General features: G+C 47.3%; 1 protein-coding gene across 1 annotated transcript in view; it reads left to right on the forward strand.

The window, feature by feature from the left end:
- The first annotated feature begins 3844 nt into the window (after positions 1-3844).
- Positions 3845-27261, forward strand: part of LOC109876624 (E3 ubiquitin-protein ligase pellino homolog 1) — a 34705-nt gene continuing 11288 nt past the window's right edge. Inside the window, exons 1-3 of the mRNA XM_031821163.1 lie at positions 3845-4302; positions 21379-21588; positions 25919-26048. Of these exons, the coding sequence (XP_031677023.1) occupies positions 21500-21588; positions 25919-26048 (219 nt within the window). The 5' untranslated portion in view covers positions 3845-4302; positions 21379-21499. The remainder of the gene's footprint in view (positions 4303-21378; positions 21589-25918; positions 26049-27261) is intronic.

Here is a 27261-nt window from a genome sequence, read left to right on the forward strand (position 1 = left end):
CAGCAAGCAGCCAAGCACACACAGCCAAGCACACACAGCCAAGCACACACACAGCCAAGCACACACAGCCAAGCACACACAGCCAAGCAACACACACAGCCAAGCACACACACAGCCAAGCACACACACAGCCAAGCACACACAGCCAAGCACACACAGCCAAGCACACACACAGCCAAGCACACACACAGCCAAGCACACACAGCCAAGCACACACAGCCAAGCACACACAGCCAAGCACACACAGCCAAGCACACACACAGCCAAGCACACACACAGCCAAGCACACACACAGCCAAGCACACACACAGCCAAGCACACACAGCCAAGCACACACAGCCAAGCACACACACAGCCAAGCACACACACAGCCAAGCACACACACAGCCAAGCACACACAGCCAAGCACACACAGCCAAGCACACACAGCCAAGCACACACACAGCCAAGCACACACACAGCCAAGCACACACACAGCCAAGCACACACACAGCCAAGCACACACAGCCAAGCACACACAGCCAAGCACACACACAGCCAAGCACACACACAGCCAAGCACACACAGCCAAGCACACACAGCCAGCACACACACAGCCAAGCACACACACAGCCAAGCACACACAGCCAAGCACACACAGCCAAGCACACACAGCCAAGCACACACAGCCAAGCACACACAGCCAAGCACACACAGCCAAGCACACACAGCCAAGCACACACAGCCAAGCACACACAGCCAAGCACACACAAACAAGCACACACACCCTCCTAGGGAATGAGAAGGAAAGACCTCTCTGCCTGTAGGCTTATGTTATGACTCCATTCAATTTCACCCTTCCAATGACATCTAGGGTGCTGGCATCTATAGAACAGGTTCACACGGGTGACATATTTGTCACACACGATGAGTGTCCGCCATCGGTTGTGAGGGCAGTAGACCGTGAGTCCCATGCAACCAGACTTCTGTGGCTTGTTACAGCCTGTCTCAAACTCCTCTGTGGGAGAGAGAGAGTCCCAAATGAAGTTAGCAGCCTAGTATTCCCTATATAGTATACTACATTTGAGGGAATTTGCCACATATACAATGATACATCTGTGTGGCATGAAGGTCTGGAGTAGAGCGAGATTATATAACGGGCTAGGATCTATCGAACCCAAGATCCATACCTCCATACCTAGATCCATACCTCAGCAATATACCTGAGGTATATATATACCTCCATACCTAGATCCATACCTCAGCAATATACCTGAGGTATATATATACCTCCATACCTAGATCCATACCTCCATACCTAGATCCATACCTCAGCAATATACCTGAGGTATATATATACCTCCATACCTAGATCCATACCTCAGCAATATACCTGAGGTATATATATACCTCCATACCTAGATCCATACCTCAGCAATATAATATAATAGCAATCTGTATCATGAATATGGTCACAGGTAGATGTTGTTCAGCCCGGCACAACAGCGGAGGGCCAGTCAACCCATAAAGTCCTTATACTCTTGCATAAGGGCCTTATCTTTTATATCAGTGAGAATTGATTTTAAAAAAACAAAAAAGGTTCAATTGATACACACCCTCATAGGATTAGGGTTAGTGCTTCCACACATATCTCCATGTTACAGTGCTTGTTTATGGAAAACAGACGGAAGACTGAGGCGACCACCTGTGCTAAAATTGCTATCTAGTGTGCTCCGAACACCTGTGTGTAAGTGTTAACTGGAGAATAGTTCAGGCGGTTGGAGGCACCCATAGCTGTGTGGATCTGTGCAAAACTGTTGCAGTAAGTATCCTTTTTATTTAAAAGATTATTCCTCGCTGATGAAAGGGCCATATGTTTCGAAAGCAGTATCGCAAGCAATGATTATTGACATTTCTCAACAGCATCGGGATTGTAGTTCACATGAGCCAGTCATGGGCGAAGTTAATTGTAGGGAGAAGGCAGAATTCTGCCTTGAGTTTGAGAGCTAGGATCTATCCACAGATACATGACCTAATGTTCAAGCGCCTACGGCTCACTACGAACAAGCACTGACAAAGAAACATACCATCTCAGAACACAGGACCACACCCCACAACATAAATGTACATAGCAACCATTCAGCATGGACGACACATCACAAAAACATTCATCTGCACAAGTTCATGGGGTGTGGTTTAATACCATTTTAAATGCTCCCCAGTAAGTAGCGTCCCTGGGGAAACACTGACCAAAACTTTGGTTCCTGCCTTGTCACGTACGGTTTGATTGACATAAGACCAGTGATTTACTAGGTTCACCTGAATGAGCAATATTATATTGTCCTTTTCTGCTTTTTAAAAAACTTTTACTTAACTAGGCAAGTCAGTTAAGAACAAATTCTTATTTACAATGACGGCCTAACAAAATACCTCCTGTGGGGACGGGGTTGGTGTTAAAAATAAAATACAAATATAGGACAAAATACACATCACTACAAGAGAGACAACACTGCATAAAGAGAGACCTTAGACAACAACACAGCATGGTAGCAGCACAACATGACAACACAGCATGGTAGCAGCACAACATGACAACACAGCATGGTAGCAACAACAACATGACAACACAGCATGGTAGCAACACAACATGACAACACAGAATGGTAGCAGCACAACATGACAACACAGCATGGTAGCAACACAACATAGCAACACATGACAACAACATGGTAGCAACACAACATGACAAGACAGCATGGTAGCAACACAACATGACAACACAGCATGGTAGCAACACAACATGACAACACAGCATGGTAGCAACACAGCATGGTAGCAACACAACAACACAGCATGGTAGCATCACAACATGACAACACAGCATGGTAGCAGCACAACATGACAACACAGCATGGTAGCAACACAACATGACAACACAGCATGGTAGCAACAACATAACACAGCATGGTAGCAACACAACATGACAACACAGCATGGTAGCAACACAACATGACAACACAGCATGGTAGCAACACAACATGACAACACAGCATGGTAGCAACAACATAACACAGCATGGTAGCAACACAACATGACAACACAGCATGGTAGCAGCACAACATGACAACACAGCATGGTAGCAACAACATAACACAGCATGGTAGCAACACAACATGACAACACAGCATGGTAGCAACAACATAACACAGCATGGTAGCAACACAACATGACAACACAGCATGGTAGCAACAACATAACACAGCATGGTAGCAACACAACATGACAACAACATGGCAGTGGCACAAAACATGGTACAAACATGATTGGGCACAGACAACAGCACAAAGGGCAAGAGGGTAGAGACAACAGCACAAAGGGCAAGAAGGTAGAGACAACAGCACAAAGGGCAAGAGGGTAGAGACAACAGCACAAAGGGCAAGAAGGTAGAGACAACAGCACAAAGGGCAAGAAGGTAGAGACAACAGCACAAAGGGCAAGAAGGTAGAGACAACAGCACAAAGGGCAAGAAGGTAGAGACAACAATGCATCACGTGGAGCAGTCCAACTGTCACTAAGAGTGTCCATGATTGAGTCTTTGAATGAAGAGATACTGTCCAGTGTTTTTGGCAGCTCGTTCCAGTCGCTAGCTGCAGAGAGCTGAAAAGAGGAGCAACGCAGGGATGTGTGTGCTTTGGGGACCAGAGGGCTGCAGTAGATATCTCAGATAGGTGGGAGTTAGGCCTAAGAGGGTACATGCTTTGTCTCTTCTTTGACGGACTGCGTGGTTTTACTCAGTTTCATTACATTCGCTGTAGGCTACCACATGAATGCATAATATATAAACAACTTGCACGTCACATTTCAAAACAAGTACTTGCATGGTGGCTTCAATGACAGGTTTAGATACTCTGCGGTGCCTTGTTAGGTCGAGAGCTCAACTACGATATCCACAATCCCTTTCGCATCATACGCGCCAGGTTTTTCTCGGATCGGAGTACGCTACAATTCAAAACGAGACGTCTCTGTTTATGTTCAACACACCTCCAACATATTATTCTGCTGTCCGCACGGAGAGCGAAGCATTAAAAAAACAAAACATTTGGGGGAATGTAACTTTGTACAGGAAGAAAGCCAACACGAAAGCGTCGTATGATTGGCCATTCTGACTGGTTTTTTTTTGTATCAAACATTGAGATTTGTTGATAAATTGCCTTTGTTAGCTGGTAAACAAGCTAACTCAACGAACTTGGTCTGAAGCGGCGGGTGGTAGATGGTTGCTCACTGAGCGGTGTGTCTCGGCAGGAGGAGCGCATCGACTCCGCTGTAAGTAAAACCTAACAATAACCTTCCTCTCATTTACACAAGATAACTAACCATATTAGCTTGCCAATCAGTTGCCAATCTCCTGTTTTCCTTTGTGAACCCGCTGGCTAGCTAACATAAGGGACAGTAGGCTAGCTAGCTAATATGATTGCTTGCTGGTGGAGAGATGTGCCAGGTAACGTTAACGTTACAGTAGCTGGTTATTCCTCTCAAAAACCTAGCTAGCTAACTAATAATGGTCATAATTTAGGCTATAACCAAATCTTCTCTTAACGTTAATCATAACGATTTATTTTGGGGTCATTGTAATGTATCCAAAGCTATTTAGTCATAAATCCTTACGTTTTTACGCATGGTGGTCCCGGGAATCGAACGCACTATTCCGGCTTTGTCTCTACCAACTGAGCTAACTAACAATCTAGGTTTTGCATGTCAAGTTGGAATGGGATATCATTCCCTCGTTCAAGCATCTGATCTGTTGGCTAGCCCTGCTTCTGCCTTTGTTGGTCCGGTCTGGCGATTACTTGGATCCGCCTTTTTGACATCCATGTCCCGTTGTCGTATCAATCATTCGGTTCCCCCTTTCCAATTATCTTATCTCTTATTTCATTGCGGATCAATAGCTCGAATGGAGATTTGACTTGCCACTCAGCTATTGTTTAGCTACAAACGTTGTCGTCATTGCATTGCCACGGGTAAACATGTTGTTTACAAACTGATTTTTGGTCAGAATATGTTTTGTTTTTAAACTTGTGGATGTACACACACACACACACACACACACACACAAACACCACCATATGTTTTACTATCCTTGTGGGTACCTAGCCTTAACCTGACTCCTGAACTTAGCCCTAATTGTAACCAAAACACAAAACCTAACCCCTAAACTTAAAATAGCGTTTGTCCTTCTGGGGATGTGGGAAATGTTCCCCCTAGGGATAATGTGCCTTGTTTTACTATCCTAGTGGGGACTTGTTTTACTATCCTAGCGGGGACTTGTTTTACTATCCTAGCGGGGACTTGTTTTACTATCCTAGCGGGGACTTGTTTTACTATCCTAGCGGGGACTTGTTTTACTATCCTAGCGGGGACTTGTTTTACTATCCTAGCGGGGACTTGTTTTACTATCCTAGCGGGGACTTGTTTTACTATCCTAGCGGGGACTTGTTTTACTATCCTAGCGGGGACTTGTTTTACTATCCTAGCGGGGACTTGTTTTACTATCCTAGTGGGGACTTTTGGGCATTTCCATTACCCTCAAGGATAGTAATACACACACCCCTTCCCACTCCAGAGGATCTGAGGGGGGGGGGGGGGGTCTGTCCCACTCCAGAGGATCTGAGAGGGGGGGGGGGGTCTGTCCCACTCCAGAGGATCTGAGGGGGGGGGGGGGGGTCTGTAGGAACCCCCGCCTATCCAGAGTGTCTGTAGGAACCCCCGCCTATCCAGAGTGTCTGTAGGAACCCCCGCCTATCCAGAGTGTCTGTAGGAACCCCCGCCTATCCAGAGTGTCTGTAGGAACCCCCGCCTATCCAGAGTGTCTGTAGGAACCCCCGCCTATCCAGAGTGTCTGTAGGAACCCCCGCCTATCCAGAGTGTCTGTAGGAACCCCCGCCTATCCAGAGTGTCTGTAGGAACCCCCGCCTATCCAGAGTGTCTGTAGGAACCCCCGCCTATCCAGAGTGTCTGTAGGAACCCCCGCCTATCCAGAGTGTCTGTAGGAACCCCCGCCTATCCAGAGTGTCTGTAGGAACCCCCGCCTATCCAGAGTGTCTGTAGGAACCCCCGCCTATCCAGAGTGTCTGTAGGAACCCCCGCCTATCCAGAGTGTCTGTAGGAACCCCCGCCTATCCAGAGTGTCTGTAGGAACCCCCGCCTATCCAGAGTGTCTGTAGGAACCCCCGCCTATCCAGAGTGTCTGTAGGAACCCCCGCCTATCCAGAGTGTCTGTAGGAACCCCCGCCTATCCAGAGTGTCTGTAGGAACCCCCGCCTATCCAGAGTGTCTGTAGGAACCCCCGCCTATCCAGAGTGTAAGATATCCATCAATCCGGTTTTCAATTTGGGCATTCTGTGTGTGTGTGTACGTGATGTGTGCTGTTCTCTGGAGCTGTTGCGTCATGAGGCTTGGTACTGTGTGTTTGTGTTAACACACTGTAGGCCTGTGTGTTTTGGCTTGTGTGTGTGCACTCTATATGTGCCTGGACTCTGAATGGAATGCCTGGGTAGTTCCCCAGGTCATAACTGTGGGTGTGTACGTGTGTGTTTTTTGCCTACGTTTGTGCATACTGTAAGCTTATGAATCTGTACTCTGAATGACATGCCTGGGTAAGTTCCCCAGGTCGTAACTGTGCGTGTATGAGGCTAGGGACATCTGAGCAGCTTAGGCTAGGCTGTAGGCTACACTCTGCAGTGTATGTGAAGCTTGGCACACTACTCTTCAGTTCAGCTTATTCGCTCCATTCAGTGTGCTGGGTTTGTGCATGTGAGATGGAGGATTACCAGGGTTTGTCATGGAAAGTGGGTCAGACAGTGGGTATGTTTTTACTGTCGTTTCTGTTAGTGGGGATAGAAAGACAAAGGCCTGGTAAAACATCATCAGACGTTTTTCCAAATTGCTGGGAGCAGATTAGACTGTTGGTCTCTCTTTCTTAGTCTCTACACCTTGAGTCTATCTCAGTCTCTCTCTCGGTCTCTCTCTCTACTTCTACTTCTTCCCTTCTAATTCTTTAGGTATATTCCAAACAGTCTCTCTCTCGGTCTCTCTCTCTCTCTCTCTCTACTTCTTCCCTTCTAATTCTTTAGCTATATTCCAAACAGTCTCTCTCTCGCTCTCTCTCTCTCTTTCTACTTTTTCCCTTCTAATTCTTTAGGTATATTCCAAACAGTCCCTCACCTTCTCTACTTCTACTTCTTCCCTTCTAATTCTTTAGGTATATTCCAAACAGTCTCTCTCTCGGTCTCTCTCTCTCTCTTTCTACTTCTTCCCTTCTAATTCTTTAGGTATATTCCAAACAGTCTCTCTCTCGGTCTCTCTCGCTCTTTCTACTTTTTCCCTTCTAATTCTTTAGGTATATTCCAAACAGTCTCTCCCTCTCTACTTCTCTCTACCTGTCTCTCTACTTCTTCCCTTCTAATTCTTTAGGTATATTCCAAACAGTCTCTCTCTACTTCTTCCCTTCTAATTCTTTAGGTATATTCCAAACAGTCTCTCTCTCGCTCTCTCTCTCTACTTCTTCCCTTCTAATTCTTTAGGTATATTCCAAACAGTCTCTCTCGGTCTCTCTCTCTCTCTTTCTACTTATTCCCTTCTAATTCTTTAGGTATATTCCAAACAGTCCCTCACCCTCTCTACTTCTCTCTTTCCCTACTTCTCCATCCCTCTCTGTCTTAATTACGCACATGAGGTCATTCATACATGGAAGGACATACCTTCCAACACCTGAGCTGAAAGAAAATGTCAAATCTGGACACGGGGGCAGTTTGGTTCTGCACCTGACTGGAGAAACATTTAACAGGGGAAAACAACTAAGTCTGTTTGTGTTCTGAAGCTCTACCTTTTAGTCTAGCAGTTCACAACATTACAAATGCTGGTCCTGTGAAGTTTCCCCTGGGTTTGATATATATTATTTAACTAGGCAAGTCGGTTAAGAACATATTCTGATTTACAGTGACGGCCTACACCGACCGACACTGGGCAAGTTGTGCGCTGCCCTATGGGACTCCCAATCACGGCCGGTTTTGATATAGCCTGGATTCGAACCAGGGTGTCTCTAGTGATGCCTCTAACACTGAGATGCAGTGTCTTAGACCGCTGTGCCACTCGGGCGCCCAAGGTACAGATCTAGGATCAGCTTTCCCTCCCCCAATGCTAACTAAAACCTTTAGGGGGGGATGCTAAACTGTCCCAAATCAACATTTAGGAACAACTTCACTCAACTCCAATAAGGTTAGCCCTACTGAAATGAAGTAGTTTGTATTGTGAACACAACATTTATGATGTTGTCTTTGACTTTCACCCCTCAGATTTGGAAAGTGAAAAACAAAGAGCTGGGTGGTGGTGGTAGTAGTAGTGAGGGTTGGTAGTAGTAGTGAGGGTTGGTAGTAGTAGTGAGGGCTGGTAGTAGTAGTGAGGGCTGGTAGTAGTAGTGAGGGCTGGTAGTAGTAGTGAGGGCTGGTAGTAGTAGTGAGGGCTGGTAGTAGTAGTTAGGGTTAGAGAGGAGGGCTGGTAGTTGGGGTTAGAGAGGAGGGCTGGTAGTAGTAGTTGGGGTTAGAGAGGAGGGCTGGGAGTAGTAGTTGGGGTTAGAGAGGAGGGCTGGGAGTAGTAGTTGGGGTTAGAGAGGAGGGCTGGGAGTAGTAGTTGGGGTTAGAGAGGAGGGCTGGGAGTAGTAGTTGGGGTTAGAGAGGAGGGCTGGGAGTAGTAGTTGGGGTTAGAGAGGAGGGCTGGGAGTAGTAGTTGGGGTTAGAGAGGAGGGCTGGGAGTAGTAGTTGGGGTTAGAGAGGAGGGCTGGGAGTAGTAGTTGGGGTTAGAGAGGAGGGCTGGGAGTAGTAGTTGGGGTTAGAGAGGAGGGCTGGGAGTAGTAGTTGGGGTTAGAGAGGAGGGCTGGGAGTAGTTCTCTCCTCCCCATATCCCCCAGTCTCTCCTCAATCTCTCTCAGGGGCTGCTGCTGCCAGTACAGGCTGTGCTTTAGGCACAGATTTATGATCAGTCTGCCCCCATCAGGTCAGCCCCCCTCCCTGCTGTCTTCCTGTGCAGAGTGAGTCAAGTGAGCCACACTTTCCTCAAGCTGCTGGTCACTGGAACGGTTGGTTGGTTTCTGGGAAGGTCACACAGTGTGTTTTCTACTGGCAGGAAGTAGTACCTAGGCAGGGTGTGAGTGTGTCCATGTGGTTTTGAGTGCATGCGGTGTGTGTGTGTGTGCCGTTTGTTGTCTGTCCGCTGTCGGACTGTGTTCACCTCAGTGAATTATTGATGAGCCTGTAACTTGAACGCCTCCCCTCCTCTCCATCTCCCAGTCTCTCCATCTGTCACCAGTAGCTTACATCCCAGTACTGCCTCCTGGAGTCAGTACACCCCTCTCTCTCTCTCTCTCCCAGTCTCTCCATCTGTCACCAGTAGCCTACATCCCAGTAATGCCTCCTGGAGTCAGTACACCCCTCTCTCTCTCTCTCTCTCTCTCTCTCTCTCTCTCTCTCTAGGCCCCTCTCTCCCCTCCCCTGGGTGTGTTTGATCGGGATTACCTACCTAGTGACAATCATTTACTGTTAATGCGGCCACACACACACACACACACACACACACACACACACACACACACACACACACACACACACACACACAGGGTGGTGGTAGGGTGGGGCTGTATAATCGGTGCCAGATGGTCTTTGAAGATGGAAGGTGGGGATCTCTGTCCCTAATTACATTGACCTACACTGCGTTGTGTAGTTTTCATGCATTTCAGATCCATCACAGCATGTTACTGGGCTGAGTGGATAGAAACATTGCTCTGAATACGAGTTCAGGTAGGCTACAGCCCACGTTTCCATTCTATGGAATACAGAGTCTAAGATGAAGTCAACCTCTGCCTTTGAGTAGTCCAGAGAAACATGTCTGCTATTGGAAGTCTTTCTCCTGTTAGTCTTATAGGCTATTAAATAGGATTCTGGGAACGTATAATAAATTCCCTGGTTTTCCAGAAATCCCGTTTCCGGATTTCCTTCTTATTCCGATTCCGTTAATCTTCCAACCAGGATTTCTGGAAAACCAGGGAATTTATTGAAAGTACCATGAATTTTGCAACCCTAGTTTTAGATATCTGGAGTGTGTTTTATAAATGTCTGAAAGGCATTTGGGAACCAACCACTAGTGAAATTCACCCTCTGTTCAGTATATTAGACCTTGTGATAATGTCTAGGTCATTTGACTCCCTCCTCTGTGGTCAATCTGTTACTGCTTGGCACTCAGCATTAAGGGGTGAAGGCCCTGTGATAGACTAGTGTCCTGTCCAGGGGGTGTACTGAGGTGATAGACTAGTGTCCTGTCCAGGGGGTGTACTGAGGTGATAGACTAGTGTCCTGTCCAGGGGGTGTACTGAGGTGATAGACTAGTGTACTGAGGTGATAGACTAGTGTCCTGTCCAGGGGGTGTACTGAGGTGATAGACTAGTGTCCTGTCCAGGGGGTGTACTGAGGTGATAGACTAGTGTCCTGTCCAGGGGGTGTACTGAGGTGATAGACTAGTGTCCTGTCCAGGGGGTGTACTGAGGTGATAGACTAGTGTCCTGTCCAGGGGGTGTACTGAAGTGATAGACTAGTGTCCTGTCCAGGGGGTGTACTGAGGTGATAGACTAGTGTCCTGTCCAGGGGGTGTACTTGAACATCAAGCTGCCTCACTACAGGAACAGGAAATGGGCTCGGCTCGTACAAGCCAAGGCTCATGGAAGGCTACTTACTTACTGTGGTCAGTCAGTCCATTTCCCCCAATGGGCAAACGTCCAGTCATCCAGGACCTCAGCTGCCACGGATGACCCAGTTGTCGTGGGAATGGCACCGATTGGTCCCAGATTCTCTTGGCAAGCGGGTCCAGCTGGAACATGGTTTATTTAACCAAGCTAATTTAATACTGAGAAGTATTTCAACCTGCTCAGAAAGATGACAGATAGATGGGGGTTATCTCAAACACAACAACAACCAGCACTACATTGGTAGATCATAGATCCGAGGATGAGGAAGATTCTGGCAATCACACACACAGACAGAGATTGATTGAAAGCCTGAGAAATGTTTGAAATTGTGAAAAGCGTCATTCAATTTTTATACATTCACCTACATTCAGGAAACCATTTTTTTTTTTTAGGTCAGATGCTTGGCAATGGTTACAATGGACCTGATACATTTCCCTTAGTTGGTGGCTGTGTGGGAGAATGTTCTGAGTTGAGTTGGCCACGTCTACTGATGTTTAACCTTTTTCATCAGGTTAGTTTTGTTGAGATTAACATCTCTGTTTCCAGAGAGATCAGGATGACAGCATCAGCACAACAGTATCAGACAAACCACCACATGACATCAGCCAGAGGAAAATGACATAAATACAATAAACTGCATGTTCCCATGTCTGGAGGCGAACTACGCCATCTAGACTCGCCCACAACAATGCATCTCATCCTTTGTAGTCACTGGGTGCCCACTGGTAGATTCCACTGTCTGTGGTGGTTAAAAGGGACAATTCACCACTTCTTCACCTAATACTTACTATGCTGTCTTCAGCACCATACCAGTGTCTGTCTATTACATAGCCTAGCCTACGTGTAGGCCTATGTAACAAGAAGATTAGAACATAAAATGTATTGAGTGTTGTTCTTGTGAGGTTTGTATTCCAGTCTTCTGACAGTTGGGCTGGTTTGTACTCCAGTCTTCTGACAGTTTGGCTGGTTTGTATTCTAGTCTTCTGACAGTTAGGCTGGTTTGTACTCCAGTCTTCTGATAGTTAGGCTGGTTTGTACTCCAGTCTTCTGACAGTTGGGCTGGTTTGTACTCTAGTCTTCTGACAGTTAGGCTGGTTTTCACTCCAGTCTTCTGACAGGTAGCAATGGTAGATTTGCAGTGGAAGAATGTGCAAAGTAGAAATAATGGAGCTAGCTAAATAAATAAATAAATACAGTAGGGGAAGAGGTAGTTGTTTGGGCTAAATTATAGATGGGCTATGTACAGGTGCAGTAATCTGTGAGCTACTCTGACAGCTGGTGCTTAAAGCTAGTGAGGGAGATAAGTGTTTCCAGTTTCAGAGATTTTTGTAGTTCGTTCCAGTCATTGGCAGCAGAGAACTGGAAGGAGAGGCGGCCAAAGGAAGAATTGGTTTTGGGGGTGACCAGAGAGATATACCTGCTGGAGCGCGTGCTACAGGTGGGTGCTGCTATGGTGACCAGCGAGCTGAGATAAGGGGGGACTTTACCTAGCAGGGTCTTGTGGATGACCTGGAGCCAGTGGGTTTGGTGACGAGTATGAAGCGAGGGCCAGCCAACGAGAGCGTACAGGTCGCAATGGTGGGTAGTATATGGGGCTTTGGTGACAAAACGGATTGCACTGTGATAGACTGCATCCAATTTGTTGAGTAGGGTATTGGAGGCTATTTTGTAAATGACATCGCCAAAGTCGAGGATTGGTAGGATGGTCAGTTTTACATGGGTATGTTTGGCAGCATGAGTGAAGGATGCTTTGTTGCGAAATAGGAAGCCAATTCTAGATTTAACTTTGGATTGGAGATGTTTGATATGGGTCTGGAAGGAGAGTTTACAGTCTAACCAGACACCTAAGTATTTTAAGTCCAGAACCTCCAAGTATTCTAAGTCCGAGCCGTCCAGAGTAGTGATGTTGGACAGGCGGGTAGGTGCAGGTAGCGATCGTTTGAAGAGCATGCATTTAGTTTTACTTGTATTTAAGAGCAATTGGAGGCCACGGAAGGAGAGTTGTATGGCATTGAAGCTTGCCTGGAGGGTTGTTAACACAGTGTCCAAAGAAGGGCCAGAAGTATACAGAATACAGAATATGAACATGGTTAGCAGATGTTAGTGCGAGTGTAGCGAAATGCTTGTGCTTCTAGTTCCGACAATGCAGTAGTAACCAACAAGTAATCTAGCTAACAATTCCAAAACTACTACCTTATAGACACAAGTGTAAGGGGATAAAGAATATGTACATAAAGATATATGAATGAGTGATGGTACAGAGCGGCATAGGCAAGATACAGTAGATGGTATTGAGTGCAGTATATACATATGAGATGAGTTCTTTAACAAAGTGGCATAGTTCAAGTGGCTAGTGATACATGTATTACATAAGGATGCAGTAGATGATATAGAGTACAGTATATACGTATACATATGAGATGAATAATGTAGGGTATGTAAACATTATATTAGGTAGCATTGTTTAAAGTGGCTAGTGATATATTTTACATCAATTCCCATTATTAAAGTGGCTGGAGTTGAGTCAGTGTGTTGGCAGCAGCCACTCAATGTTAGTGGTGGCTGTTTAAAAGTCTGATGGCTGTTGGCTGTTTTTCAGTCTCTCGGTCCCAGCTTTGATGCACCTGTACTGACCTCGCCTTCTGGATGATAGCGGGGTGAACAGGCAGGTCACAGTGGTGGGTAGTATATGGGGCTTTGGTGACAAAACGGATGGCACTGTGATATCATCATAATTAGGTGTCGATACAATTTGATACTTCGATTTTTATTGCAATTTGATGTTGAAACATATTGCTATATTGTATTTACTTCACCACCATGGCCTTTTTTTGCCTTTACCTCCCTTCTCTCACCTCATTTGCTCACATTGTGTATATAGACTTATTTTTCTACTGTATTATTTTTCTACTGTATTTCTACTGTATTATTTTAACCAACACAGACAGTCGGCCTGTAGAGCAGGGTTTTAGAAAGACGGACAAACATCTAGACCTCAAATCAAATGGTATTTGTTACATGCCTGGAATACAGCAGGAATACAGCTGGAACACAGCAGGAATACAGCAGGAATACAGCAGGAATACAGCAGGAACACAGCAGGAACACAGCAGGAACACAGCAGGAATACAGCAGGAACACAGCAGGAACACAGCAGGAACACAGCAGGAATACAGCAGGAATACAGCAGGAATACAGCAGGCCAACCAACAATGCAGTTTTAAACCTAAACAACATGACACTTTTGACAACAGACTTTTAGAAACACAGACACACAGACACACTCTTCATAGGGATGTTGATTGTTGGTTACCTTGATGCGACCTCTGCTTCATGACCAATAACTCACACTGTGTTGATGTCCCAGCACTGGTAGGATCATTTGCTAGTGAATTTCCCCATCGTAAAGTTATCAGTGGATTTATAATAGACGAGGCCTATCTGTGGATGGTGCATGTGTACAGTACAGTAAGAATGTTGTGTTGAAGTGTTCCACAAACAGTCAGCCAAATCCCAGACCACACACACACACAACCCTCTGCCTCAGCTCTCGACCATTATTTTATTTAACCTTTATTTAACTAGGCAAGAACAAATTTGCAATTCTTATTTACAAACTGGGGAACAGTGCCTTGTTCAGGGGCAGAACGACAACCTTGTCTGCTCGGGGATTCGATCTAGGAACCTTTTGGTTACTGGCCCAACGCTCTAACCACTAGGCTACCTGCCGCCCCAATGCAGGGGGTCAGACGGCCTTCCTAACCCACAGGTTAGTTTCATAAAACACAGCCTTCCTGCTCTCCCAGCCAGGCCCCAGTCCAGTGCTCCAGAACCCCATCCCAGTCCAGTGCTCCAGAACCCCATCCCAGTCCAGTGCTCCAGAACCCCATCCCAGTCCAGTGCTCCAGAACCCCATCCCAGTCCAGTGCTCCAGAACCCCATGCCAGACCAGTGCTCCAGAACCCCATCCCAGACCAGTGCCCCAAACCCCATCCCAGTCCAGTGCTCCAGAACCCCATGCCAGACCAGTGCTCCAGAAGCCCATCCCAGTCCAGAGTAAAAACATTGTTTATCATCCGTATGGAACATCACAGGAGACACAAGTAGCCTGCACACATCCCTTCTCCCTGTCTGGAACACGAATTCCCTCCCAAATCCCAGGTAGCCTACACGCATCCCTTCTCCCTGTCTGGAACATGATTTCCCTCCCAAATCCCAGGTAGCCTACACGCATCCCTTCTCCCTGTCTGGAACACGAATTCCCTCCCAAATCCCAGGTAGCTTACACGCATCCCTTCTCCCTGTCTGGAACACAAATTCCCTCCCAAATCCCAGGTAGCCTACACGCATCCCTTCTCCCTGTCTGGAACATGATTTCCCTCCCAAATCCCAGGTAGCCTACACACATCCCCTTCTCCCTGTCTGGAACACGATTTCCCTCCCAAATCCCAGGTAGCTTACACACATCCCTTCTCCCTGTCTGGAACACAATTTCCCTCCCAAATCCCAGGTGACTGAGATATGATTCCTCCTCTCTTTCTTCTCCTTCCCTCTCTTTTGATATTTTACACATCCCTGCTCATCGATTAGATGGGTTACACAGGAAGAATGAGGGAGGGAGGCAAAGACGGGGAGTCTGTGAGCGGGAGGGAAAGAGAGACTGTGAGAGGTATGTTAGTGTCGATCTCCTTTCCCGAGAGTCCCCTCAGATCGATTACCTGGTCATCAGACTTGTAATCTTCAGCGTGTGCAAACCAATCCTCCTTCTCTGATCCCTCCATGCAACCAACACACTCAGGAGTCCGGACCGGACGCAGGGCGTAAGCAACAACCAACACACTCAGGAGTCCAGACCGGACGCAGGGTGTAAGCAACAACCAACACACTCAGGAGTCCGGAAAGGACGCAGGGCGTAAGCAACAACCAACACACTCAGGAGTCCAGACCGGACGCAGGGCGTAAGCAACAACCAACACACTCAGGAGTCCAGACCGGACGCAGGGTGTAAGCAACAACCAACACACTCAGGAGTCCAGACCGGACGCAGGGCGTAAGCAACAACCAACACACTCAGGAGTCCAGACCGGACGCAGGGCGTAAGCAACAGCAACCGTAACAGCAACAGCGATGCAGTGCCTTAGAGCGCTGCGCCACTTGGAGACCCGGCCCAATGCGCTTCACTGCTACCATACCTGCCGTTGTAGCAGCATCCCATCCTTCAGCTCCCCTCAACCCCTCCCGTCTATCTCTGAACACCATCCAGTCCCATCCTTCAGCTCCCCTCAACCCCTCCCATCTATCTCTGAACACCATCCAGTCCCATCCTTCAGCTCCCCTCAATTCCTCCCATCCGTCTCTGAACACCATCCAGTCCCATCCTTCAGCTCCCCTCAACCCCTCCCATCTATCTCTGAACACCATCCAGTCCCATCCTTCAGCTCCCCTCAACTCCTCCCATCCGTCTCTGAACACCATCCAGTCCCATCCTTCAGCTCCCCTCAACTCCTCCCATCCGTCTCTGAACACCATCCAGTCCCATCCTTCAGCTCCCCTCAACCCCTACATCTATCTCTGAACACCATCCAGTCCCATCCTTCAGCTCCCCTCAACCCCTCCCATCTATCTCTGAACACCATCCAGTCCCATCCTTCAGCTCCCCTCAACCCCTCCCATCTATCTCTGAACACCATCCAGTCCCATCCTTCAGCTCCCCTCAACTCCTCCCATCCGTCTCTGAACACCATCCAGTCCCATCCTTCAGCTCCCCTCAACCCCTCCCATCTATCTCTGAACACCATCCAGTCCCATCCTTCAGCTCCCCTCAACTCCTCCCATCCGTCTCTGAACACCATCCAGTCCCATCCTTCAGCTCCCCTCAACTCCTCCCATCCGTCTCTGAACACCATCCAGTCCCATCCTTCAGCTCCCCTCAACCCCTCCCATCTATCTCTGAACACCATCCAGTCCCATCCTTCAGCTCCCCTCAACTCCTCCCATCCGTCTCTGAACACCATCCAGTCCCATCCTTCAGCTCCCCTCAACCCCTCCCATCTGTCTCTGAACACCATCCAGTCCCATCCTTCAGCTCCCCTCAACCCCTCCATCTATCTCTGAACACCATCCAGTCCCATCCTTCAGCTCCCCTCAACCCCTCCCATCTGTCTCTGAACACCATCCAGTCCCATCCTTCAGCTCCCCTCAACCCCTCCCATCTATCTCTGAACACCATCCAGTTTTGATTTCTATTTGCCTGTGGTGTGATATTTCACCAATTTTCTGAACCTTTCTATTCTCATAGATTTTACAAATTTTTAATTAAACATCAACATTTTTGCTAAGAGTATTATTGTATTATTGATCGATTGACTATGACTTTTTAAATCACCCAGCAGTGCTATTTGCAGAGTTGGCTCCAGTTAAATGTTGCAATTCTTCAGCCATTCCTGAACTTGTGACCAAAAACTATTTTGGAGTCATATGGCACAGCTGTCAATTTTTTTGTCCCTAAATGAAATTGCTATACTTTTTTTTATTTATCACTATTTTCTTTAACCAATTTTTGGTTTTTAATGTAGGGCCAACAGGCAAGGTCCTTACTTGCTCCCCCTTCCACTTGCCTCTTCCAGTTCTGCGGTAATGCTGCAATTAGTTGGTTTGTATTTTTGAGTAGAGCAAACATTTCAGTATTTTTTGTGTGACAACTCCATTTATGATATCATTTACAAAGATTATACATTTTAAAAATAAATAATAATAATAATAATTTTTCCAAAAATACATTTTTAATAAATTAGTATATTTGAAGTTAACCATAATATTTGTTCTGTCTTTTCTGGTGGATTAAACTGGAATTGCAACCAGCTTTCTATGGTTTGTTTTAAAAATAGCAATATTTTAGAGATTGTTTCATTTTTTAATAACCGAAAGTGAGAGGTTGTAATCTGAATAAATGGGGAAAAAAGCCATTCTTGAACATGGGGTGAGACATTCTTACTAATCTGCTAGAGAAACAGTTCGGATTTTAGGGTCTAATGCTTTAATATTTAATCATTTCTGCCCTCCAAATTCATATACATTATATAAATAGGCCCATTTTAATTTTGTTTGGCTGGCTGTTCCAAATAAAATGGAATATTTCTGCAAATAGATCAACTGGGATATGACTAAAGAGTTAATCCGTTTTTTCACGAATAGACAGGTATTTTCCTTTCCACGGCAGCAAGAGCTTCTCTATTTTTGCTAACTTCCTATTAAAATGTATTGTCGTGAGCCTCTCTGACTGTAGGCCTAGTGAAGCTTTGACTTTTAAAAGTAGTTTTATTAAATTAAGAATTTGAAATATCGTGGTATATCCTTCTATGCAGCAATGTAACATGGATATTTTCATTTTTAAAATAGGCCTGTAATTTTTACTTATGAATACTCACACAAGTAATCAAATACTAATGTCTGTTCAGATATTCAAATATTTCAATAACTGTGCCCATCCCCAGTTGAGAGTAAACAACCTAAGTACAGGAGTGTTCTCGCTGAAGGTTGAGAGTTGCCCTTAATCGAGGCTGAAGTGCAGAGAGTTGATAGCCATTAACGAGACTGGCTTAACTATAATATATTCCGCTTAGCAGAACGTTTTGGGATTTGAACCCACTTTCCTGCCGTTACAAGTGCCAGGCTCTACCAACTGAGCTGCAGAGGACCCCTGTTAGTCATTTAACCAGCCAGCCAATTAGCCAATCTACAAACCATTTAGACAGCGAGTCAGCTAACCAGCCAGGCCTCCAGTCAGCCAGCAGCACTAAGTGAAAGTAAGATGACTGATACTGACTTGGCTTAGTACTCTCTCTTAGTGGTGCTGGTAGACTGGGTGCCTGAAAGGTTCGCGGACTGACTAAATGGTTGACTGGGAGGCTGTCTGGTTGGTTGGTCGACTGGCAGGTTGACTGTGATTGACTGGTTAGCTGGCTGTCTGGCTAGTTTGTTGGCTGTCTGGTTGACTTGCTGGCTGGCTAACTGGCTGGCCTGTTGGATATCCCAGGAGGCAGCTGGTGTTTGCCCAGGAAGCAGGCTGTCTGCTGGGGCCACTGATGTGGTTCTCCTTCCCCATGGAGGTCCTCCACCACGCCTAGTCTGTCTGCTTCCTCACCACCAGCCCTTCATCTGGAAACACTCTCTCTCTCACTCACTCACTCACTCACTCACTCACTCACTCACTCACTCACTCACACACACTCTCACTCATATATGAAGGGACTTTTCTCTCTCTCTCATGAAATTACTTTTCTCCACTGAGCTGATAACCTAAAAGTTCATTGAGATTCAGACACTTCCTAAGAGAGGGTGTTTGGACTCCTGTCATCAGATTTTGGGTGAGATCTTTGTAGTTGAGTAGCTCCGACCCCTGAGCCTTAGGCTACCCCACACCAGGGGTTCACCAGTGTTTATGTTGATGTGGGCACGAGTGTTATTTTTGGGGGAGACTGTTTCCATCAGGAGGGTGTTGTTAAAGACTTGGGGTGAGGTGAGCGGTTAAAGGTGAGCCGGATCAACAACCTCTGCATCATCAAGACAAGTTGCTTTGTGAGAAGGTGTTAACAGTTAGCCATCTCAGTTGGAAGTTCTCCATTAGTGTTTTTGTGGTTAGTGTGGTGGGGAGTAACATTATTTTAACTTGATGTGAGTGAGGCCTTTGCTTTTTGCAAATGATGCCTTGGCAGCTGAGAGGTATGAAATAGGTTGTGTGTGTGAATCTGTTTCCAGGAAACTGGTCTGATATATTCCATTTGTGAATCACCTCAACTCCCATTTGAAGTGACTTCATCATCGTAGTTCTCACAAGCGTCCCGATCAACAGCCAGTCCAGTGTGCATTCTGAACACTCAAACGTGTCGTTGAAGAATAGCACACCTTTCCCTTTCCTTGAACTTCTGAAGGACGGGACTCAACCTGCCAAACAGGACACAGGCAAATTGTTGGTGTTGTTTTTAGGGGGGAGGGGGACTGCCTGGCTGCACAAAGGCACCGTTGTCTGAGGAAGTGAGGTCACTGTGAAAGCCCTGGGTCGTATTTATTAGGGGAAACGGTAGCAAAACCTTTTGCAACTTGAAACTTTAAGCACTCCTTGTTTTTCTGCCGAGCACATTTGGTGACCGCGTGGGGGAGTTTGGTGACCGCGTGGGGGAGTTTGGTGACCGCGTGGGGGAGTTTGGTGACCGCGTGGGGGAGTTTGGTGACCGCGTGGGGGAGTTTGGTGACCGCGTGGGGGAGTTTGGTGACCGCGTGGGGGAGTTTGGTGACCGCGTGGGGGAGTTTGGTGACCGCGTGGGGGAGTTTGGTGACCGCGTGGGGGAGTTTGGTGGCTGCGTGGGGGAGTTTGGTGGCTGCGTGGGGGAGTTTGGTGGCTGCGTGGGGGAGTTTGGTGGCTGCGTGGGGGAGTTTGGTGACCGCGTGGGGGAGTTTGGTGGGGGAGTTTGGTGACCGCGTGGGGGAGTTTGGTGACCGCGTGGGGGAGTTTGGTGACCTCTTTTGGGAGTTTGGTGACCGCGTGGGGGAGTTTGGTGGGGGAGTTTGGTGGCCGCGTGGGGGAGTTTGGTGGCCGCGTGGGGGAGTTTGGTGGCCGCGTGGGGGAGTTTGGTGGCCGCGTGGGGGAGTTTGGTGACCGCGTGGGGGAGTTTGGTGGCCGCGTGGGGGAGTATAAACCTATCCTAAGGGGATACACAGACACACAGCAGCAACCGTTTCAACCCCAGACCACATAGCGAACACACACCACACACACACACCACACACATGTGTGGGTGTAGTTATCCTTTAATGCAGGTGGCACCAGCCAGAGACCGTTGTTTGGTTAGCGGTGTTTCTGTAGCTCTCATGAGATTTGCAGAGTTTTCTAAGCAAATGGCCACTGGATTGATGCAAATAATCATGGTATCATTCTGCCAGGTAGGTAGCAGATAGGCTGCTTTGTAGTTAACATTAAATTGAGAAGGTTTTTGGGAAAGCCTTTTCATCTACCGGCAGATGGTTATCATTAGCATCATCGCTAACGGCTACACTAAGTGTAGACTAGACATAAGAGCACCACCCTTTCAGAAAGATGCAAGAAATTACTAATCAATGATTTTATTTTACCTTTATTTAACTAGGCAAGTCAGTTAATGAACAAATTCTTATTTTCAATGACGGCCTAGGAACAGTGGGTTAACTGCCTGCTCAGGGGCAGAACGACAGATTTGTACCTTGTCAACTCGGGGGTTTGAACTTGCAACCTTCCGGTTACTAGTCCAACGTTCTAACCACCCTGCCGCATTTTCTTCATGTCTTGTGAGTCACATGGGCAATTTTTAAGGAATGTTCTAGTAAGTTCAATACATTTTTGGAGTATTGTTTAATTTGGGTTTAATGTCTGGATTCCACGCCTGGTGCAACGCAGAAGTTTTTTTCTAGGGCCCTATTTGTGTGTGTGTGTGTCTTAATGGGTGTGTGGTGGTGTAACTGTCAGTGACTTCCTGTTCAGTGTAAGGTGAGACCTGAGAGATCAGGTGACTTCCTGATGTTGTGAGCTGTGTTGTCCACGTGTGACTGACCTCACGCGCTCTCTTATCTCTATCTAGGGTTGCAGTGGCGACAACCAACAGGCACATGCAGGATGAGGAGGCGGAGCTGAAGCTCAGCTGACCCCACCCATTTAGTGTGACCTCCCTTCTACCCTCACCCATCCAGCCAGCCGGGCCCATGTTCTCTCCAGAGCAGGAAAATATCTCCCCCTCCTCCACCTCCTCCTCCAAAGTGCCGGTGAAATATGGAGAGCTCATGGTGCTGGGGTAAGGAGCCAACCACATAACATTTCACCACTTAGTAACTAACTCAGATACTTATGGCTGTTCCTCTGTTGATGATACTAACTCAGATGCTTATGGCTGTTCCACTATGTTGATGATACTAACTCAGATGCTTATGGCTGTTCCACTATGTAGATCAAATCAAACTTTATTTGTTACATGCACAGAATACAAAAAGTGTAGACGTTACCATGAAATGCTTACTTACATACAATTGGGTAGCTTGGATGAAAACGTGCCCAAATTAAGCTGCCTGTTACTCAGCTGTAAAAGCTAGAATATGCATATAATTAGTACATTTGGATAGAAAACACTCTGAAGTTTCTAAAACTGTTTGAATGATGTCTGTGAGTATAACATGACTCATATGGCAGGCAAAACCCTGAGAAAAAATCCAACCAGGAAGTGGGAAATCTGAGGTTGGTAGTTTTTCAACTCGGCCCCCATTGAAGATACAGGGCGATATTAGTTATGTTTCACTTCCCAAGGCTTCCACTAGATGTCAACAGTATTTAGAACCTGTTTTGGGGATTCTACTCTAAAGGAGGGGCTCATAAGGGCTCTTTGAGTGAGTGGTCTGGCAGAGTGCCACAGCCTCGGTCTGGCAGAGTGCCACAGCCTCGGTCTGGCAGAGTGCCACAGCCTCGGTCTGGCAGAGTGCCACAGCCTCGGTCTGGCAGAGTGCCACAGCCTCGGTCTGGCAGAGTGCCACAGCCTCGGTCTGGCAGAGTGCCACAGCCTCGGTCTGGCAGAGTGCCACAGCCTCGGTCTGGCAGAGTGCCACAGCCTCGGTCTGGCACACAGCCTCGGTCTGGCACACAGCCTCGGTCTGGCACACAGCCTCGGTCTGGCACACAGCCTCGGTCTGGCACACAGCCTCGGTCTGGCACACAGCCTCGGTCTGGCACACAGCCTCGGTCTGGCACACAGCCTCGGTCTGGCACACAGCCTCGGTCTGGCAGAGTGCCACAGCCTCGGTCTGGCAGAGTGCCACAGCCTCGGTCTGGCAGAGTGCCACAGCCTCGGTCTGGCAGAGTGCCACAGCCTCGGTCTGGCAGAGTGCCACAGCCTCGGTCTGGCAGAGTGCCACAGCCTCGGTCTGGCGCGCTCACGTGAAAGGTAGCTACGTTCCACTTCATTTGTACAGACAAAGGAATTGTCCGGTTGGAACATTAATGAAGTTTTATGTTAAAAACATCCTAAAGATTGATTCCATACTTAGTTTGGCATGTTTCTACGGGCTGTAACGGAACTTTTTGAACTTTTCGTCCGACGTTCGGCGCAACCTGAATGCGCTTTTGGATTTGTTTTCCAAACGCCCTAACAAAAGAAGATATTTGGACATAACTGATGGACATTATCGAACAAATCAAACATTTAAACTTTGAAGAAAGATACAGGTTTTACATATAATTAAAGATACATTGGTTCTTAATGCAACCGCTGTGTCAGATTTTTTTTAAACGTTACGAAAAAAGCCTAACATGCAATAATCTGAGACGGTGCCCAGACGTAAATACACTGCTCAAAAAAATAAAGGGAACACTAAAATAACACATCCTAGATCTGATGATGACGTTGCTTCCTATTCTCTTCAAGGTGGTTATTGTGGGGGGTTGTGTTTAAAAGCACATGCAGGCACGCAGGCATACACACACGTGTGTGTTTGTGTACCTGCGTATGTTTGTGTGTGCTGACTCACTGTTTGTTGTGTAGTGTTGGTCCTGGTCTCCAGGCTGTCAGGGAGATTATTATAGCAGTAGTGTTGGTCTCCAGGTAGATGATTACAGCAGTAGTGTTGGTCTCCAGGCTGTCAGGGAGATGATTATAACAGTAGTGTTGGTCTCCAGGGAGATGATTATAACAGTAGTGTTGGTCTCCAGGGAGATGATTATAACAGTAGTGTTGGTCTCCAGGCTGTCAGGGAGATGATTATAACAGTAGTGTTGGTCTCCAGGCTGTCAGGGAGATGATTATAACAGTAGTGTTGGTCTCCAGGCTGTCAGGGAGATGATTATAACAGTAGTGTTGGTCTCCAGGGAGATGATTATAACAGTAGTGTTGGTCTCCAGGTAGATGATTATAACAGTAGTGTTGGTCTCCAGGTAGATGATTATAACAGTAGTGTTGGTCTCCAGGGAGATGATTATAACAGTAGTGTTGGTCTCCAGGGAGATGATTATAACAGTAGTGTTGGTCTCCAGGGAGATGATTATAACAGTAGTGTTGGTCTCCAGGGAGATGATTATAACAGTAGTGTTGGTCTCCAGGTAGATGATTATAACAGTAGTGTTGGTCTCCAGGGAGATGATTATAACAGTAGTGTTGGTCTCCAGGGAGATGATTATAACAGTAGTGTTGGTCCCCAGGCTGTCGGGGAGATGATTATAACAGTAGTGTTGGTCTCCAGGGAGATGATTATAACAGTAGTGTTGGTCTCCAGGGAGATGATTATAACAGTAGTGTTGGTCTCCAGGGAGATGATTATAACAGTAGTGTTGGTCTCCAGGGAGATGATTATAACAGTAGTGTTGGTCTCCAGGGAGATGATTATAACAGTAGTGTTGGTCTCCAGGGAGATGATTATAACAGTAGTGTTGGTCTCCAGGGAGATGATTATAACAGTAGTGTTGGTCTCCAGGGAGATGATTATAACAGTAGTGTTGGTCTCCAGGGAGATGATTATAACAGTAGTGTTGGTCTCCAGGGAGATGATTATAACAGTAGTGTTGGTCTCCAGGGAGATGATTATAACAGTAGTGTTGGTCTCCAGGGAGATGATTATAACAGTAGTGTTGGTCTCCAGGGAGATTGATTATAACAGTAGTGTTGGTCTCCAGGGAGATGATTATAACAGTAGTGTTGGTCTCCAGGGAGATGATTATAACAGTAGTGTTGGTCTCCAGGCTGTCAGGGAGATGATTATAACAGTAGTGTTGGTCTCCAGGCTGTCAGGGAGATGATTATAACAGTAGTGTTGGTCTCCAGGGAGATGATTATAACAGTAGTGTTGGTCTCCAGGCTGTCGGGGAGATGATTATAACAGTAGTGTTGTTCTCCAGGGAGATGATTATAACAGTAGTGTTGGTCTCCAGGGAGATGATTATAACAGTAGTGTTGGTCTCCAGGCTGTCGGGGAGATGATTATAACAGTAGTGTTGTTCTCCAGGGAGATGATTATAACAGTAGTGTTGGTCTCCAGGGAGATGATTATAACAGTAGTGTTGTTCTCCAGGGAGATGATTATAACAGTAGTGTTGGTCTCCAGGGAGATGATTATAACAGTAGTGTTGGTCTCCAGGTAGATGATTATAACAGTAGTGTTGGTCCCCAGGCTGTCGGGGAGATGATTATAACAGTAGTGTTGTTCTCCAGGGAGATGATTATAACAGTAGTGTTGGTCTCCAGGCTGTCAGGGAGATGATTATAACAGTAGTGTTGGTCTCCAGGCTGTCAGGGAGATGATTATAACAGTAGTGTTGTTCTCCAGGGAGATGATTATAACAGTAGTGTTGTTCTCCAGGGAGATGATTATAACAGTAGTGTTGTTCTCCAGGGAGATGATTATAACAGTAGTGTTGGTCTCCAGGGAGATGATTATAACAGTAGTGTTGTTCTCCAGGGAGATGATTATAACAGTAGTGTTGGTCTCCAGGGAGATGATTATAACAGTAGTGTTGTTCTCCAGGGAGATGATTATAACAGTAGTGTTGGTCTCCAGGGAGATGATTATAACAGTAGTGTTGTTCTCCAGGGAGATGATTATAACAGTAGTGTTGGTCTCCAGGGAGATGATTATAACAGTAGTGTTGGTCTCCAGGGAGATGATTATAACAGTAGTGTTGTTCTCCAGGGAGATGATTATAACAGTAGTGTTGTTCTCCAGGGAGATGATTATAACAGTAGTGTTGGTCTCCAGGGAGATGATTATAACAGAAGTGTTGGTCCTGGTCTCCAATGGAAAACAGTGATGAGATATCAGCAGAGCTGGATCACACACACACTCATAGCTTAAACCTATCTTTAAATCTAGCCTTTGTACTCATGGGGACCTGGGAAAAACTTTTGGGATTTCCAGTACCCACAAAGATGGTAACACACACACACACACACACACACACACACACACACACACACACACACACACACACACACACACACACACACACACACACACACACACACACACAATACAGGCATGTCTGTGAACTCACAGCAACTCCCCCTGCCTGCTCTAGGAACACTTCTTGCTTCCAAAATGGCATCCTATCCCCTTGTTTATCTCTCTCTCTCTGTCTGTCTCTCTCTTTAGGTACAATGGCTCTCTACCCAACGGTGATCGAGGCAGAAGGAAAAGCCGTTTCAGTCTGTCTAAGAGACCCAAGGCTAATGGGGTCAAACCCAGCACAGTGCATGCTGCCTGCACCGCACAGGCAGCTAAGGTAAGACACCCACACACACACACACACACACACCCACACACACCCCTACCAGTATCTCTTGTCGTGATTTGTGTTTTGTCTTATATTTGTATTTTTAATTCCAGCACCCTGTCCCTGCAGGAGGCCTTTACCCTGTCCCTGCAGGAGGCCTTTTACCCTGTCCCTGCAGGAGGCCTTTTACCCTGTCCCTGCAGGAGGCCTTTTACCCTGTCCCTGCAGGAGGCCTTTTACCCTGTCCCTGCAGGAGGCCTTTTACCCTGTCCCTGCAGGAGGCCTTTTACCCTGTCCCTGCAGGAGGCCTTTCTACCCTGTCCCTGCAGGAGGCCTTTACCCTGTCCCTGCAGGAGGCCTTTTACCCTGTCCCTGCAGGAGGCCTTTTACCCTGTCCCTGCAGGAGGCCTTTTACCCTGTCCCTGCAGGAGGCCTTTTACCCTGTCCCTGCAGGAGGCCTTTTACCCTGTCCCTGCAGGAGGCCTTTTACCCTGTCCCTGCAGGAGGCCTTTCTACCCTGTCCCTGCAGGAGGCCTTTCTACCCTGTCCCTGCAGGAGGCCTTTCTACCCTGTCCCTGCAGGAGGCCTTTCTACCCTGTCCCTGCAGGAGGCCTTTCTACCCTGTCCCTGCAGGAGGCCTTTCTACCCTGTCCCTGCAGGAGGCCTTTCTACCCTGTCCCTGCAGGAGGCCTTTCTACCCTGTCCCTGCAGGAGGCCTTTCTACCCTGTCCCTGCAGGAGGCCTTTCTACCCTGTCCCTGCAGGAGGCCTTTCTACCCTGTCCCTGCAGGAGGCCTTTCTACCCTGTCCCTGCAGGAGGCCTTTCTACCCTGTCCCTGCAGGAGGCCTTTCTACCCTGTCCCTGCAGGAGGCCTTTCTACCCTGTCCCTGCAGGAGGCCTTTCTACCCTGTCCCTGCAGGAGGCCTTTCTACCCTGTCCCTGCAGGAGGCCTTTCTACCCTGTCCCTGCAGGAGGCCTTTCTACCCTGTCCCTGCAGGAGGCCTTTCTACCCTGTCCCTGCAGGAGGCCTTTCTACCCTGTCCCTGCAGGAGGCCTTTCTACCCTGTCCCTGCAGGAGGCCTTTCTACCCTGTCCCTGCAGGAGGCCTTTCTACCCTGTCCCTGCAGGAGGCCTTTCTACCCTGTCCCTGCAGGAGGCCTTTCTACCCTGTCCCTGCAGGAGGCCTTTCTACCCTGTCCCTGCAGGAGGCTTTCTACCCTGT

This window comes from Oncorhynchus kisutch, unplaced genomic scaffold (assembly GCF_002021735.2).
Source record: "Oncorhynchus kisutch isolate 150728-3 unplaced genomic scaffold, Okis_V2 scaffold3899, whole genome shotgun sequence".
Classification (NCBI taxonomy): Eukaryota; Metazoa; Chordata; class Actinopteri; order Salmoniformes; family Salmonidae; genus Oncorhynchus; species Oncorhynchus kisutch.